Source organism: Medicago truncatula, chromosome 7 (genome assembly GCF_003473485.1).
Source record: "Medicago truncatula cultivar Jemalong A17 chromosome 7, MtrunA17r5.0-ANR, whole genome shotgun sequence".
In the NCBI taxonomy this organism is placed as follows: Eukaryota; Viridiplantae; Streptophyta; class Magnoliopsida; order Fabales; family Fabaceae; genus Medicago; species Medicago truncatula.
In genome coordinates, this window is record NC_053048.1 from 8,928,133 (window position 1) to 8,942,833 (window position 14,701).

At 34.0% G+C, this 14,701-nt stretch overlaps 1 protein-coding gene across 1 annotated transcript; it reads right to left on the reverse strand.

Moving 5' to 3' along the window:
- Positions 1-7,469: 7,469 nt before the first annotated feature.
- Positions 7,470-14,069, reverse strand: LOC11445631 (pentatricopeptide repeat-containing protein At4g21880, mitochondrial). The gene is made up of 14 exons (XM_039827819.1): positions 13,983-14,069; positions 13,833-13,883; positions 11,368-11,941; positions 11,093-11,275; positions 10,900-10,964; positions 10,549-10,656; positions 10,244-10,357; positions 9,399-9,503; positions 9,186-9,290; positions 8,932-9,096; positions 8,729-8,853; positions 8,228-8,342; positions 7,895-8,115; positions 7,470-7,813 (listed from the first exon to the last, which is right to left on the reverse strand). The coding sequence occupies exons 1-14, from the start codon at positions 14,067-14,069 to the stop codon at positions 7,597-7,599; spliced, it is 2,235 nt and encodes a 744-aa protein (XP_039683753.1). The 3' UTR covers positions 7,470-7,596.
- Positions 14,070-14,701: the final 632 nt, after the last annotated feature.

Genomic DNA, 14,701 nt, shown 5'->3' on the forward strand with positions numbered 1-14,701 from the left:
CTCAACACCTTTGTGTCTGCAAACAGAGAGCAAGCTGAAGCCTCTGGTCCTGCTGAACCTGCTAAGCCTTCAAGAGCAGAGAAGATAGCCTCAAGGGCACTTAGAGTCTCCACCAAGACCCACAAAATTGCTTGTGTGCTGGCTGACTGGACTGTCAAAGTCCATGCTCCTGGTTTGGCCATTCCACCTCCAGTATTTGATGACCCCTCCATCTTTGACGCAGAACCCTCTTCTGATTCTGGAGACTCCACTCCATGAATCTTTTCAGAAATCCTCCCTATCCTTTTTGCAGATGACAAAAGGGGGAGAAGCTTTAGGATTCAAAAGGATTCAAAGTCTTTAAGTTTTTTTTAGTTATAGGCCCTAAGTAGGTCTAGGTGATCAATTGATATTGGAATTTATAAATTCCATCTTTTGCTTTTCTTGATCACATGCACTTTGATTTTCTTTTTTGTTTTTGAACCATCCTTTCATGTAATGTACTTCATGTTATATCAAATGAATGAATATTGAATTTGGTTCAGTCTTGCATATTTTTACTTTATGCAAAAGATTATGAAATTGAGGGGGAGCTTTTTAAAGTTCTTAAAAACTCTGCATAATGGATTATAAAAATGAGGGGGAGCATTAAAATAAATTTTTAAGCTCTGTTATTTTTCATATATATAATCAAAATCCTTAATCCTAAATCATAAGTTTATCATCTTCAAAAAGGGGGAGATTGTTGAGGCAAAATCCCTAATTAATTTTAAAGATAATAAACTTTAATGATTAAGGATTAAATGGACTTTGATTAATTCCTTGGTATTTAACTTGTGCTCTTGAGTGTTTTCACTAAGACAGGAACAAGGTCTGAATCATACCAAGATGCATAAAATCAAAGGACATTGAATCCATGAACTAATTCTAAAGTTCAGAAAGTTAGTTCAGAATGTTGATCAGAACGTTCTGATGAGAGCTCAGAAGCAACCCTGTTCAGAAGCAACCTTGCTCAGAAGCAACCCTGTTCAGAAGCAACCTTGTTCAGAAGCAACCTTCCTCAGAAGCAATCCTGTTCAGAAGCAACCTTGCTCAGAAGCAACCCTGTTCAGAAGCAACCTTGTTCAGAAGCAACCTTACTCAGAAGCAATCCTGTTCAGAAGCAACCTTGCTCAGAAGCAACCCTGTTCAGAAGCAACCTTGCTCAGAAGCAACCCTGTTCAGAAGCAACCCAGTCCAGAAGGTTGTTCAGAACCCAGTTCAGAAGGTTGTTCAGAAGCAACCAGTTCAGAAGCAACCTAGTTCAGAAGGTTGTTCTTATACAAGCCAAGAATCTCAAGAACTGTGATCAAGGTCATGCAAGGCACATGTGACATGAATATATGTCCAGGAAAGTACATTTGCATGGATCAATCAAGCAATAAAGGCATATACAAGAGTTATGTCAAAGAAGGCATTCAATGTTCATTTAAGACTATGAACATTGATGTACTAGGAATATTTCACAAAGGAATATCATCCTAGATGTTATCATCACTGCTCTTCATTATTGTTTCACTATTAGGATTTGATTACATCAAATGATAGTCTTACAAATCATCCTAAGTGAAACAGATGGAACATTCTGATGATCAGAATGTTCAAGCTCAGCTCATGCTTACTTTATGAACAGTATAGTAGGTGAAAAGCAAAAAGCAAAAGCAAAGCAAATCTATCATCTCCAACAAGAGATAGACACGTCTGAGAGTTGGTACTGATCAAGGACAACACAATCTCTCAAAGCATGGGCATGAAGATGCAGAATCCCACTAAATCCTCCTGCACCGGTTCCAAGACAAAATCTGGGAAAGGAACATTCTGATGTATGAAGAAAAGTCCATACATTGGTTATTGTCCAGAAATTCATATGAAAAGCATATGCATAGCCCAGAACTTCATGTGTTCATTCATACATGATGAACCCAGATGAAGAACATGATGAACCCAGATGAAGATCATCATGAACACAACAACATTCTGATGTTCATCAGAGATCAGAATGTTTGCCCAGAATTTCAAGTTAAAGCTTGTGGGACCCAGGACACATGGCATAACACCATTGGACACCCTACAACGGCTATATAAGCCCAAAGACTCTATAAATAGAGGGCTTGGCCTTAGCAAAACTTGCACCATTGCAAAGCATACAAGAAAACAACTCTGATTTTGTTTGAAGCTTTTGCAAACTGAAATTGATCAATCTCTAAGTCTTTCATCAACTTAGTGCAAATCAATACTCTTGTTATCTGTAGGATAACCTCTTCTTCTTCTTTCATTGTTTGTTTTACAAACACCCAACTTCCATACAAATTGTAACAAAGTCTCATCTAGCTTTTAGAGGTCCTAAAGTGTTAGGTTGAGCAAAGGTTGTAAAAGTCTAAGTGGTTAACTTAGCAAGAAGGTGCAAGCCTGCTGAGGCTTAGAGAATACAGGAGTGTAATTGTTCAGGTGAACAAGATTGTAAGGTGCAGGACTTGAGAGGTTATCTCAAGCATCTTAGTGGAAACTCTCACAGGATTGTGGGGAGTGGACTAGCCCACATTGGGTGAACCACTATAACTCTTTGTGTGTTCTTTCTTTCTTCTCTATACTCTTTTATTTACAGTATACACAACACACACTTACACTTATACTTTATTAAGCAATTTTGTTTATGAACTTCAGAACATTCTGAAGTCAGAAAGTTAACATAATTCCAAGTAAACAACTTGAGAATCACTTTTAAGTTTCAGGATAATTTTTAAAGGGTCACAATTCAAACCCCCCCTTCCTTGTGACTATTTTATCTACTTCAATTCGTTATAGAAATATTTTAAATATATATATATATATATATATATATATATATATATATATATATATATATATATGGGATAGGATCAAATGACACCAAGGTGTCAAATTAAATTTGACACCAAATCCTAGCCATTAATACGGGCTTAATCTAACGGCTCTCATCAATTCATTAAGTGCTCACATGCTTGATCAAGTGACCCATCTTTTATTTTTAGAAATAATTTATTCTTTATTCTTTTGGTTAATTCCTTTTCAAAACTTCTCTGTTTTTTTTTTTCCACAGGATTCTACATCTTTTATTCTTAGGTATGAATTACTCACAACATTTGCATAAAGAACTTAAATTAGAGAATTAGTCATTATTCATTTTGTTCATGTTTTTAGCATCCCTGGCCCTTCTTTAAAAAAAAAAAACTTTTAAGGCTCTTCGAAAAAATAGTTAATAGAAATAAACTCAATAAAGAAATAAGGTTGTTATAGGATGAGCAAAACGATAATTAAGTTTTGGACAGAAGCCACAAAATTAAGTTTTCGACTAGTATAGGAAAAGATAAGATGGAAGGTGTAATGGTGAATAGCTTGGGAAGTGAAGCATAAAACAGTGGTATAGCAAAAAAAAATGGCAATTAGGTTTTGGAGTAATGAAATAGGTTTTGGAATAAACGATGTAGAATTCTTCATAAAAAAATATATAGAATATTAGAATTTTTGGAAAGCAATTAACCAAAAGAAGAAAGAATAAATTATTTCTAAAAATAAAAGATGGGTCACTTGATCAAGCATGTGAGCACTTAATGAATTGATGGGAGCCGTTAGATTAAAACTGTATTATTGGCTAGGATTTGGTGTCAAATTTAATTTGACACCTTGGTGTCATTTGATCCTATCCCTATATGGGATAGGATCAAATGACACCAAGGTGTCAAATTAAATTTGACACCAAATCCTAGCCATTAATACGGGCTTAATCTAACGGCTCTCATCAATTCATTAAGTGCTCACATGCTTGATCAAGTGACCCATCTTTTATTTTTAGAAATAATTTATTCTTTATTCTTTTGGTTAATTCCTTTTCAAAACTTCTCTGTTTTTTTTTTTCCACAGGATTCTACATCTTTTATTCTTAGGTATGAATTACTCACAACATTTGCATAAAGAACTTAAATTAGAGAATTAGTCATTATTCATTTTGTTCATGTTTTTAGCATCCCTGGCCCTTCTTTAAAAAAAAAAAAACTTTTAAGGCTCTTCGAAAAAATAGTTAATAGAAATAAACTCAATAAAGAAATAAGGTTGTTATAGGATGAGCAAAACGATAATTAAGTTTTGGACAGAAGCCACAAAATTAAGTTTTCGACTAGTATAGGAAAAGATAAGATGGAAGGTGTAATGGTGAATAGCTTGGGAAGTGAAGCATAAAACAGTGGTATAGCAAAAAAAAATGGCAATTAGGTTTTGGAGTAATGAAATAGGTTTTGGAATAAACGATGTAGAATTCTTCATAAAAAAATATATAGAATATTAGAATTTTTGGAAAGCAATTAACCAAAAGAAGAAAGAATAAATTATTTCTAAAAATAAAAGATGGGTCACTTGATCAAGCATGTGAGCACTTAATGAATTGATGGGAGCCGTTAGATTAAAACTGTATTATTGGCTAGGATTTGGTGTCAAATTTAATTTGACACCTTGGTGTCATTTGATCCTATCCCTATATATATATATATTAGAATAGAATACTGAGACTTGGAGGGCAGATTTGGAAATAAGAGAAAATAAGTAGGTTAAGGATTTATATAAAAGGGGAGAGTTAGAATTAGAAAATAAGGATTACGTGAAACCTATTTTTGGAGAAAAAGGGAGAAAACCAAGAGAAGAGAGAAGTCAGAGAAGAGAAGAATCTTGTGAGAATAAGAACAATCTTGTAAAGTTCGATCGATTAACCTAAGGTAAGGGTGGGACTAACTTTCTCTAATAATGGGTTGTATAATTCTAAAAAAGGGTTTAACCTTGTAGTTGTTTATAGGTTTTGATGCTGTAGAATTAGGGTTTGAAACTAAAACTAATTGTAGAAAAGAGTAGATAATCCGAAGAATTAGGTTGATAATTGGTGATTTTCTAAAATAATATTTTAGGTCAAGTTTTATATGGTTTTCATACTCTTTTGATGTATATAAATGTGTAGACAAACTTTGGGATCAAATTTGAGCATAGGGAAATTAAAATTGAGATTTTGGGGTGAAAAATGGGTTTTCCCTCGCTGACAGTATGCTCTGTTTCATGTTCTTGCGTCTTTTTCACCCGTTTCTGTTTTGAATTGGCCTTTGGTGTAAACATGAAAGTTGTAGATAATTGTGTTAGATTTCGAGTTGCTTTGGTTTGACTTGAAAAAGAATTTTGGGTTTTGAATTATGATGAAAATACTCCAAGGAGGTCTTAGTGAAATTTTGTGAAAATTCCGCATAACTATTTCTAGGTCAACCCAAAACTTATGGATTGTCTTAAAACTTCAAATCTTGTGTACTATGAGTTCAATTAAGGTGTTTAAGAGTATTTAACATATGTTATGATGTTATATGTTGTTCATGATTGATGAATTATTATATGAATGTATATGTTGATGTATATGATGTTATATGAAGTGGAATTCTTATATGAATGTACCTCTTGATAACTATGATGTTATTAAGATGATTAATGTTGTTAGTAATGTGGTCTTCCAAACCACAAGATCACATTAAAGGTAGAAGTTCCTGTTATGCTACTGAGGAACTTGGACATAACTGCTGGCTTACAACGTAACACGCTTAATAATAACAAGAATGGGGAGATATGTTTTAGAAGGAAGAGTGATTTCAGAATGTATAACCTTCTACATACAATATAAGAATCATTTAGCTTATTTTGTAATTCACTTTATCTAGAGTGGGATTTCATGTTCGTTTGTGCATTAAATTTAGTGGGACCGTAAATCAAAAAAAGAATTGGTATAGTTTCACAAAATAATTATAGCATTCATGAAGAAATCCGTGCTCATCTCCTCTTACATTCTTATTCTTATATATAGTAAGAGCTTCTTCCATTATATGAGCTTGAGCAAGCAAGTCTGCTCTCATTCCTGCAGATGGATGAGTAGAGAGATAATCATCAGTAAGCCTAAAAACCCTTAAAAAACTTTCGGTCAAGTATCTGATCTTCTTGTAAACTTTAGGTGCAACCCGGGGATCATAGCCAGCTGACGCAAGTAATAGAAGTCCAATGTAATCTGCTTCCATTTCCATCCTGTAAAATTGTGAATGAATTTGTTTATGTCACTATAATATGTAACCGTGAAAAATATACATATAGATATTACCATCATTGACTTTTCTATAATCATATTGCATCACAAGGCTTAAAATTACACAATTTTCCAATTCAATATAATAGTATTGTTTTAATTTCGCTTTTATTCACAATGTCATGATCGTATAATACTAGTCTCCCATATTCCAATATACCACAATATTTGAAGTCCATGCTCCAAAGAAGCCATATCAGAACATGGTTGGTTAGATAGTCAAAAGAGAATGTGAAAAACTGATATTCTTGCAGCATCCACAAAGAAGCTATGGTCACAGATCATGAAGCTAAGAGCATCCACAATGGTAGTTCTCTAATAAGGACTTCTTAAATGGACCCCACGTGACACATCACTTATTTATAATTTTTAATAAAAGTACCTATTAAGGATTCAATGACTCCAATGGCAATACACTAATAAGGACTCGAATAAAAAATACTTAAATATGTCCCACTGTCTTTACATCATTAAACAAAAATAATTTTCCACTCCTTTTTACAAGTGGGACCAAGTAATACACATTTTATTACTCCTTTATGCAGTGAGATCAAGGAGTACACATTTTATTAAATTTTTAAATGTAGGACCCGTTAGTTACCTAGAAGAGAGAGGGTCCTTATATAGTTGCCCGTTCCCACTCATTTTTTCTTCCTCCAATGGAGAGTCCTTAACGGGGAGTAGTCCTTGTTAAAGTAAGGACCCCCCATTGGAGATGCTCTAAAAGGAAGCACAAGCAGTTGAATAAAACTACAAAGAATATTAATAAACATTTTAAAAAATATTAAGAAGATTAAAAAGGAAACCCTGGGACCATTATATAACATTTCACTTAATTAGTGAGACTTGTGATAGTCATAAAAAGTACAAATTAAATATTGACTCAAATACCATTGAAACTAGTAGACACTAACATACAAAATGTTTTGAGCAGTTGCTAGAGTATAATATAATAGAGAATCCTCTTGGTGCTTAGTTTTCAAGGTGTTCACTTTTGCTAGGGTATAATAGAGAATTCTGCTGTCAGGAGTCGGGTTTCAGTGCTGAGTTTATCATATGTTCCTGGAAGAATTGTTTCAGGCTGATATGGTCTTCTTAGTTGAGGAGCTGGTATTGTCTATGTTCACTCCTGTTCTAACTTATCTAGCAACATGAGCTATGTATGAAACATTGAACAAATCACTTTACCAAGCTTTTATCCATTTTCGAATGTAAAAAAAAAAAACTATGTTGCTTTTAAAAAGCTTTTATCGTAAGAAAATATAAAAGAATAGACAGCAAACAAATTTGTTGTAAAAACAATATAATTAACAAATTGTAAGGAAAATCCGCCAACATAAAACAAATCTTAAAATAAATCCAACAACCAAAATAATCTCATAATGATAAAGAAGTCTAGAAAATAAAACACAAACGAGTTAAGTGGGTCGACCCGCCCCATCTCATGCCTTCCTCGTTTTCATCGAGTTAAGCGGGGCGAACCAGAAATAGGAATCAAGTTCAAACTCGAGTACTAGTACGTCGTTCTTTTTGACGTAGCTGTGCCGGTAGCTGTGCTTCAGATCGGAACAAAGACCAGAGTAAGAACTTGGAATTTTATTAACGAGTAAACTGTCAGCAGATTTGTGTTCTCCCGAGGCCAAAAGTGCGTGATACATTCTACAGCCATAAAGTAACATCATAAGGAGAAGGAAAATATTATGAGAAAGGGAAAATATAATATAAAGGTTAGAAGCCCACCTCCAGTAGCAATCTTCTCCATAAGGATATCCAGCCAATGCATATTCTTTCCAAACCAAATTAGCTTTATTCAAATCTCTTGATTTGGCACAAACAGATAGGAGATAATTAAGACATTGCCTTGAAGGAACAAGGCCAACAACCTCTTTTTTTATTAGATCCAGCAAGTCCAATCCAAATTGCAAATGTGTGGACCCATGTTTAAAAATTAGATAAAAGGCCTATACATACATGAGACCAATATGTCATGCTTCAGAGGCAGAAATATTAAACCAAAATTTAATTCTTATAATCGTGAATCCTTATTCAAGTCATAAGGAAACAAAAACTTACTTCAGCACAAAGACGACGCATCCTAGTCCTACTTCCTTCAAAATGAATCCCTCTCTTAAATGCATCATCACTTTCGAAATGATCCTTGAGTTGTTTAAACATTTCAATGGTAGAACTGCGAAATATACAATGAACATAAACAAATGGCATATTAAAATCATACTTTAATATTGGGAAAAAATAAGGGTTAATATGTCTTTACCCCCCCCCCCCCCCTTTGTAATTTGGGCGAGTTCCACCCTGTAATATGAGAATCTTCAGATTTTAAAATTTATAATTCAGAATTTTTATAAAAATTTTCTCATCTTCAAAAAATTTATAAAATTTTGAATTATAAAAATTATAATTCAGATTTTAAAAAAATTTCTACCAAAAATAAAAATTATAAAGAATCTTCAAATTACAGGGTTGGAATCTGAACTTTTTTTTCTAGGGAGTAAACCGGAACGCGCCCAAATTACATAGGGTAAAGGCATATTAACCCAAAAAATAATATCATACCTTAAATTTTTGTATTGAACCGAGTACTGCATAACCATTTCACAACCTTTAACCCAATCTTCGCCACTCAACCCTGTGCGTAGGAGAAGACCCCTCTCCAACTCGCCGTGTGAACATAACACATCCTAAGAGTTTACAATGATTGATGAGTTTTAAGGTTTAAAGTGGAAGCTATACAAATTAATAATAATCTAAAACCTTACCATGAGACATAAAACAGCTCTAGGGTTCAAAGTTTGTCCAGCTTTCTTGATTTCCTCCAACAAAACAAGTGCCTCGGACAATTTCCCGTGTGATGCAAGAGACGAGACCAGCATTCTTTTAATTTCAATTAACCACTTCACTGGTATGCGTTGATCTTGAACAACCTGTAATGTTAAGGACAAAATGCTATGTCCTTTACAAGGTCACTACAAAAGAGAAACTGTAGAATGACAGCATATATATTTACACATACCTGTTTTGCTTTCTCAAATTCATCGTAAGCTGCATATGCATGAAGAAGGGCTACAAAAACTTCTTTTGCGAAGTTGATTCCAGATTGTTCCATCTCTTCATAATACTACAAGGAAATATTCTAATTAGCAACTTGATAATATATTGAAAGAAAGCTTTTTACTACAATGATATCTTTTAAAAGCATACCATTAAAAAAAAAGGTAAAACTTACATCTTTCATCACTACACTAAAGTGTGCCGAAAGCCAGTAAATCTTTTTATTTATCTTGAAATGGTGAAGGCGATGGCGACTTAAGATGGAAGAGATTTGATCAACCTTGATTGTCAATATAGCAATAGGAATAGAAAATGAACAACCAGATATTAGTAAAACAAGACAAATAAGAAAGAATCCTTCACTTAAATGTTAACCCATAGTTGCTTCATTATTTATGTCATTTCCCGAAATTACTGAAATGGGAAAAAGGAATCATACATTTCATTATGTAAGTGTAAAAGTTTTAGGCGAGCCTTGGAGCAACGGTGAAGTAGCTGTCACGTGACTGAAAGGTCACAAGTTCAAGTCTTAAAAACAGTCTCTTGTTTAAAAAAAAAAAAAAAAAAAACACCGTAAAGCTGTATACAATACACCAAATGACGTGACCCCTTCTTGGTCCCTACATATATGCTGGAGCATTTGTGCACCGGGCGCCTTTTCTGTTTTTTGTAATTTTAAAAGTGATTTGGGGAAGAATAACTTGAACCGTTTACATGTCATAATTAAATCTTAGAGTTTATCTTTTGGAGTTTTCTTTTGTATGTCGTATTGTGCCGTAGTTCAATAGTTTAAAGACAATCTTGCATGACATATTGTGCGAAGAAATACAACAACAATCGAGCCTTATCTCACTAAGTGGGGTTAGTTACATTGATCAAATTATGCCATAGTTTTCTATCATAAACCATATATGGATCCAACTCGTTAACCTCTAAATCTTTCCTAACAGTTATTATAATTTTTCGTGGTCTTTCTCTACCTCTTTTTCGTGGTCTTTCTCTACGTAAGATATATAGTACCTGAAAATCTTGATTAGTTTCTGAGCAAGTCTCTAATACAGATTGCATTACATGACTGGAGGGCATAAAGTATGCTTCACACATTTTATCAATAATATTAATAGCTACATCCACCTGCATAAGTTAAAAAGAAAAATGAAATGCAGTTTTGAAAAATGACAGTACCATAAAACAGAAAGAAGAGAAAATTTGATCTAAAGGGAGCAAACGTCTTGTTATCGTTTTCCTTCTCATCATGGATGACTTTATGACAATTACTTAATTGATAACCATAATATGAGAATGAATAAAGGAGAAAATTATACCTTGTTCTTACCACAGCAATACAAAATTAGCTTTTCATACAAAGAGAATGTAGGTGAAATTTTCAACAGACCGTGCAAATTCTCAATCTCTTTTATGATATGCTCAACCTTGAAATTACCAAAAAATGATATAAGAAAATTTCTAAGAAAAAGAAATTGTAACATACAACTATTGTAAAAAAAATAAAATAAAATAAAATGCTTTTAGCATCGCTTTCTTGCTGGCAGACAAAATGGACAGTGAAATCGATTGAAAATTGTAGATAAGCGCGCATAACTGCCTCGCAGCATCACATGACATATCATCTAAGGGTGTTTACATACGATAAGCATTCATGATAAGTTCGTCACCTCTAAATTTGGAATGCTAAATGCATAAATATCAATGAAGTTTGAAATTTCCTCCAGATAATCTTCTGCACTACATAAGAATATGTCATTAATATGAATACAGAGCAGTACTTGGACATTTGTAAAGTTTCTAATCTTTGAAAACTGAAATTGATCTAAAGGTAAACAATCAAGAATAACATAATAATGGTACCGTCATAACAATCTAGTAGTAACTTTTCAGCCTCAGATTTCAACTGTAGCCTTCCTAATAATTTGAACATATTTGAAAATATTTCATCTGTGGAAGTAAACTCTGCAACGTCTGTATTTTTAAACACATCTGAAATCTGTGCCTTGCGGTCATCACTTTCACAAAGAGCCAAAAGGTAGTTTTCTGCAACAAGATTGAATACATACTACAAATAAGTTGTTTTCATTAACATAAGCATCTTGGATTAAAAACAGATTGATTAATGATTAATCTACCTCGTAATTCATCTGTTTCTCCCCTTATAATATATTCACAAGCATAGCGGATCATGGCCTCGTCATTAACCCTTATCCACATCAACATGTCATAATAACCCAATCGTGAAATTGATATTGAATTGTGAATATGATCTTTAATCAATTTAGAGAAAATTTGAAATTGTCCAACATCTCCCATGTTAATTATATACTTGAGAACTGGACCGTATGTTTCTTCTTCTAGTTCTAGTTCTAGTTGAACTGGCATTGACTGCAAAAGATGACGAATCAAATTCAATTCTGAGGTCGACCTAACCTTCTCTATCTCCAATTCGAAAGGTATTTGCCCATCAATGAAATCCTCTCTAGAATTCCACAATTTTTCCCTCTCAATTGTTAGTCTATCTAGAAATCCATGAAGAAGCTTCCCAGCCGGAAGAGGAGGAGGAGGAGTATTATGGAGTTTGCGGGAAGAGAGAATAGGGTTCCATGAAAACGATGTTTTGTGAATGTTGTGCATATCAGAACTGAAATAATAGCTAATAACCCGTAGTTTTTGAAGGGAAAAGGCGCGCATCATCTTTGATCTGCACTGCAAGGAGTGAAGCAAGGTAGAAACGAGTGGAATCGCCGTCAAAAAACTTTAGGGTTCAACTTAGAGTTCATGCAGCTCTAATCTATATATATAAAGCCAAAGTTTCAAAAATTGCGATGAAGATTTTTTTTTAATAATTTGGTCCTGTTAGACTTATCCCATTTACAATATTGATCATTTTTGTCAATTTTGATTCAGTCAATGCTAATTTACAACATTGATATTTTTTTTTTCAAGGTATTATCCGGATATCACAAAAGAGTTATATCAGTAAAGTTGAAAATAAATTGACATTAAAGTTAATAAATTATGGATGACGTCAATCACCGAGAAAAACTTTTAAGTCTCAAATATTGCCCATTAGGAAATTTATGAATTCAGAAATTTAAGTATATTCATATGCTTTGCTTATGGGATTCTTATGTATGATGTTATTATACGCATTTGAAAATAGCGTATATAATAAGATTGTTTGGCAGATACTTGAGCAATTCAAAGTTTGAATTGTTGAAAAGGTGATGAGTAAATTCGCAAGTGCATGGTTTACCAAAGTAGTAATAAAAGAGTATCGTTCCGACAAGGAGTTGTTTAATTCAATTAACTTTAGTTGATGATTAGAAAAGGTTTAAGTTGCAAAGTTGGGATTTTTAATTGGTAGAAAGTAATAATAAAAGAGAGCCTTGGGATTATTGGTCCGTCACGACGACAAATCCTTCACAAACCAAACCATTAAACTTAGAACCTTATGTTAGTCATAATTTCTAAAGACAAGTTTCTCTTTAGCCTATCACATCTCCTTTTGGTCTCAATGAGTGTGTTCCTCTAACAATCACACCTATTTTCATGGTTGATTATTATTAGAATCCTTGAAGTTCGAAACTTTATATGTCTCAAGGTTTGCTAGACTATTTTCATGTTTCACAATCCTTGTCTAAATTCACTTGCTCGAATATCAAAACTGCACTTTCGTTTTATGAATTGATATTTGAGATGATGAATTAACAATTATCAAACCCTCCACTTTCGCTTCTACAGTTTGATAATGGTTAATTCATGTTAAAACGGTGAATTTAGATTAGAAACTAGGGTTACATAAAATTAGGGTTAAAGCTTGGTTTGATTAGGATTATGTCATTAGACTTATCCAACAATTAACGCATTGATTCTCTTCAATAAAACCTTCACATTGACTTTCCTTGTCAGTTAACTGCCGAGGTTTTCCTCGGGAGTTAACTACAGCCAGTTTCTTCACAATTCGGTAGTTAACTACCGAGGGACATTTGAGTATATTACTCGTGTTTCTCAAATATGTGAACAACAATTTTCTTGTTTCAAACACCTATTTAGCAATTTCGACATGCATTAGCAATACATATAAAAATAAGGCAAAATTACACTTTTAGTCCCTTAACTTAATTTCAGGTAACATTTTGGTCCTTTATCTTTTTTTTCATTTCAATTTGGTCCTTTTTGTCCATTTCATTTGAATTTTTAAGCTTAAAATTCATGATTTTATTTTCTTATGGTCTTTCAGTCTTCAAATCTATGATCATCTTCTATGTTTGCATTTGAAGCTTGAAAATGTATGTGAAAATGGACAAAAAGGACCAAATTGAAATGAAAAAAAAGATAAAGGACCAAATTGTTACCTGAAATTAAGTTAAGGGACTAAAAGTGTAATTTTACCTAAAAATAAAACAATTCAATGCATAAGGTCTATAAAGACCAAAAATGACTCTCACTTTAAAATAGAGAAGAGATGATAAAATAAGGTGTTCAAGAAGTTATCCGAAGTAACTACTACGTCAAATTTGAGACAGAGGTATCTTTTTTTTTTTTTTTTTTTTGTAGATAGACGAAATAACAAAGTCATTATAAACTCACACACACAAGTAGAGGTATCGGGAACCACATGTCTGAAGTGAGCTATAACCCATCCCTGCAAAAACAAAGAGACAAATTTATATCAGCACACAAGTGTCATACAAGAAACAATACATTTACGTTTAACTTAAAAAAAGAAGAAAAAATATATTACCACAAGCAAGCTCATGTAACCACCAACTGAGCCAACATTTGATTCCGAGGTAAGATTCAGTTGCTCATACAAGAAATCAAGTCCCATCGCGTCCCATGACCACGTGCCTATGTTAGCCAAATCCCGAATCGCAAGCATCCACAACAGACTAATGGTTTTGATGTTCTTGCCGGCAAAAAGGGTATAGCCAAGCAACATCAACAAGAACGCCTTGACACAGGCAGGCCTAATAAGACTCAGCTCCTACTCCTCCTTCTCCTCTGATAAATCCTCCCCCAACAAATGGTTACACCTGTTCAACAGGTGGTTATAACGGTCTTTCAGGGGTGTGTAAGAGACAGAGGCACTAAAATCAGTCACTTGCCCAACCGCATCCTCCACTGGAAACAAAAGGTGAGTCACCAGGAGATCTACAACATGGTCATGATCTAAATCCTCCTTCTGAATGAGCCGTCCAGCGACGGGGATGCCAAGGAGACAAGCAACATCATCCAGTGTGATGGTCATCTCCCCAATAGGCAGATGGAAGCTGTTGGTCTCCTGATGCCATCTCTCAGCCATGAGACACACTAACCCGTGGGAGATGTTGTCGTACACAGTCAGAAGGAGGGCCCTTAGACCCGACCTATCAACCGGTTCCCAGAACCAAGGGTTATCATCTACCAGCAACGGAAGGGACAAGGCAAAAAGCTTCAGTTTCCTCCCGTGCGAGATGCCAG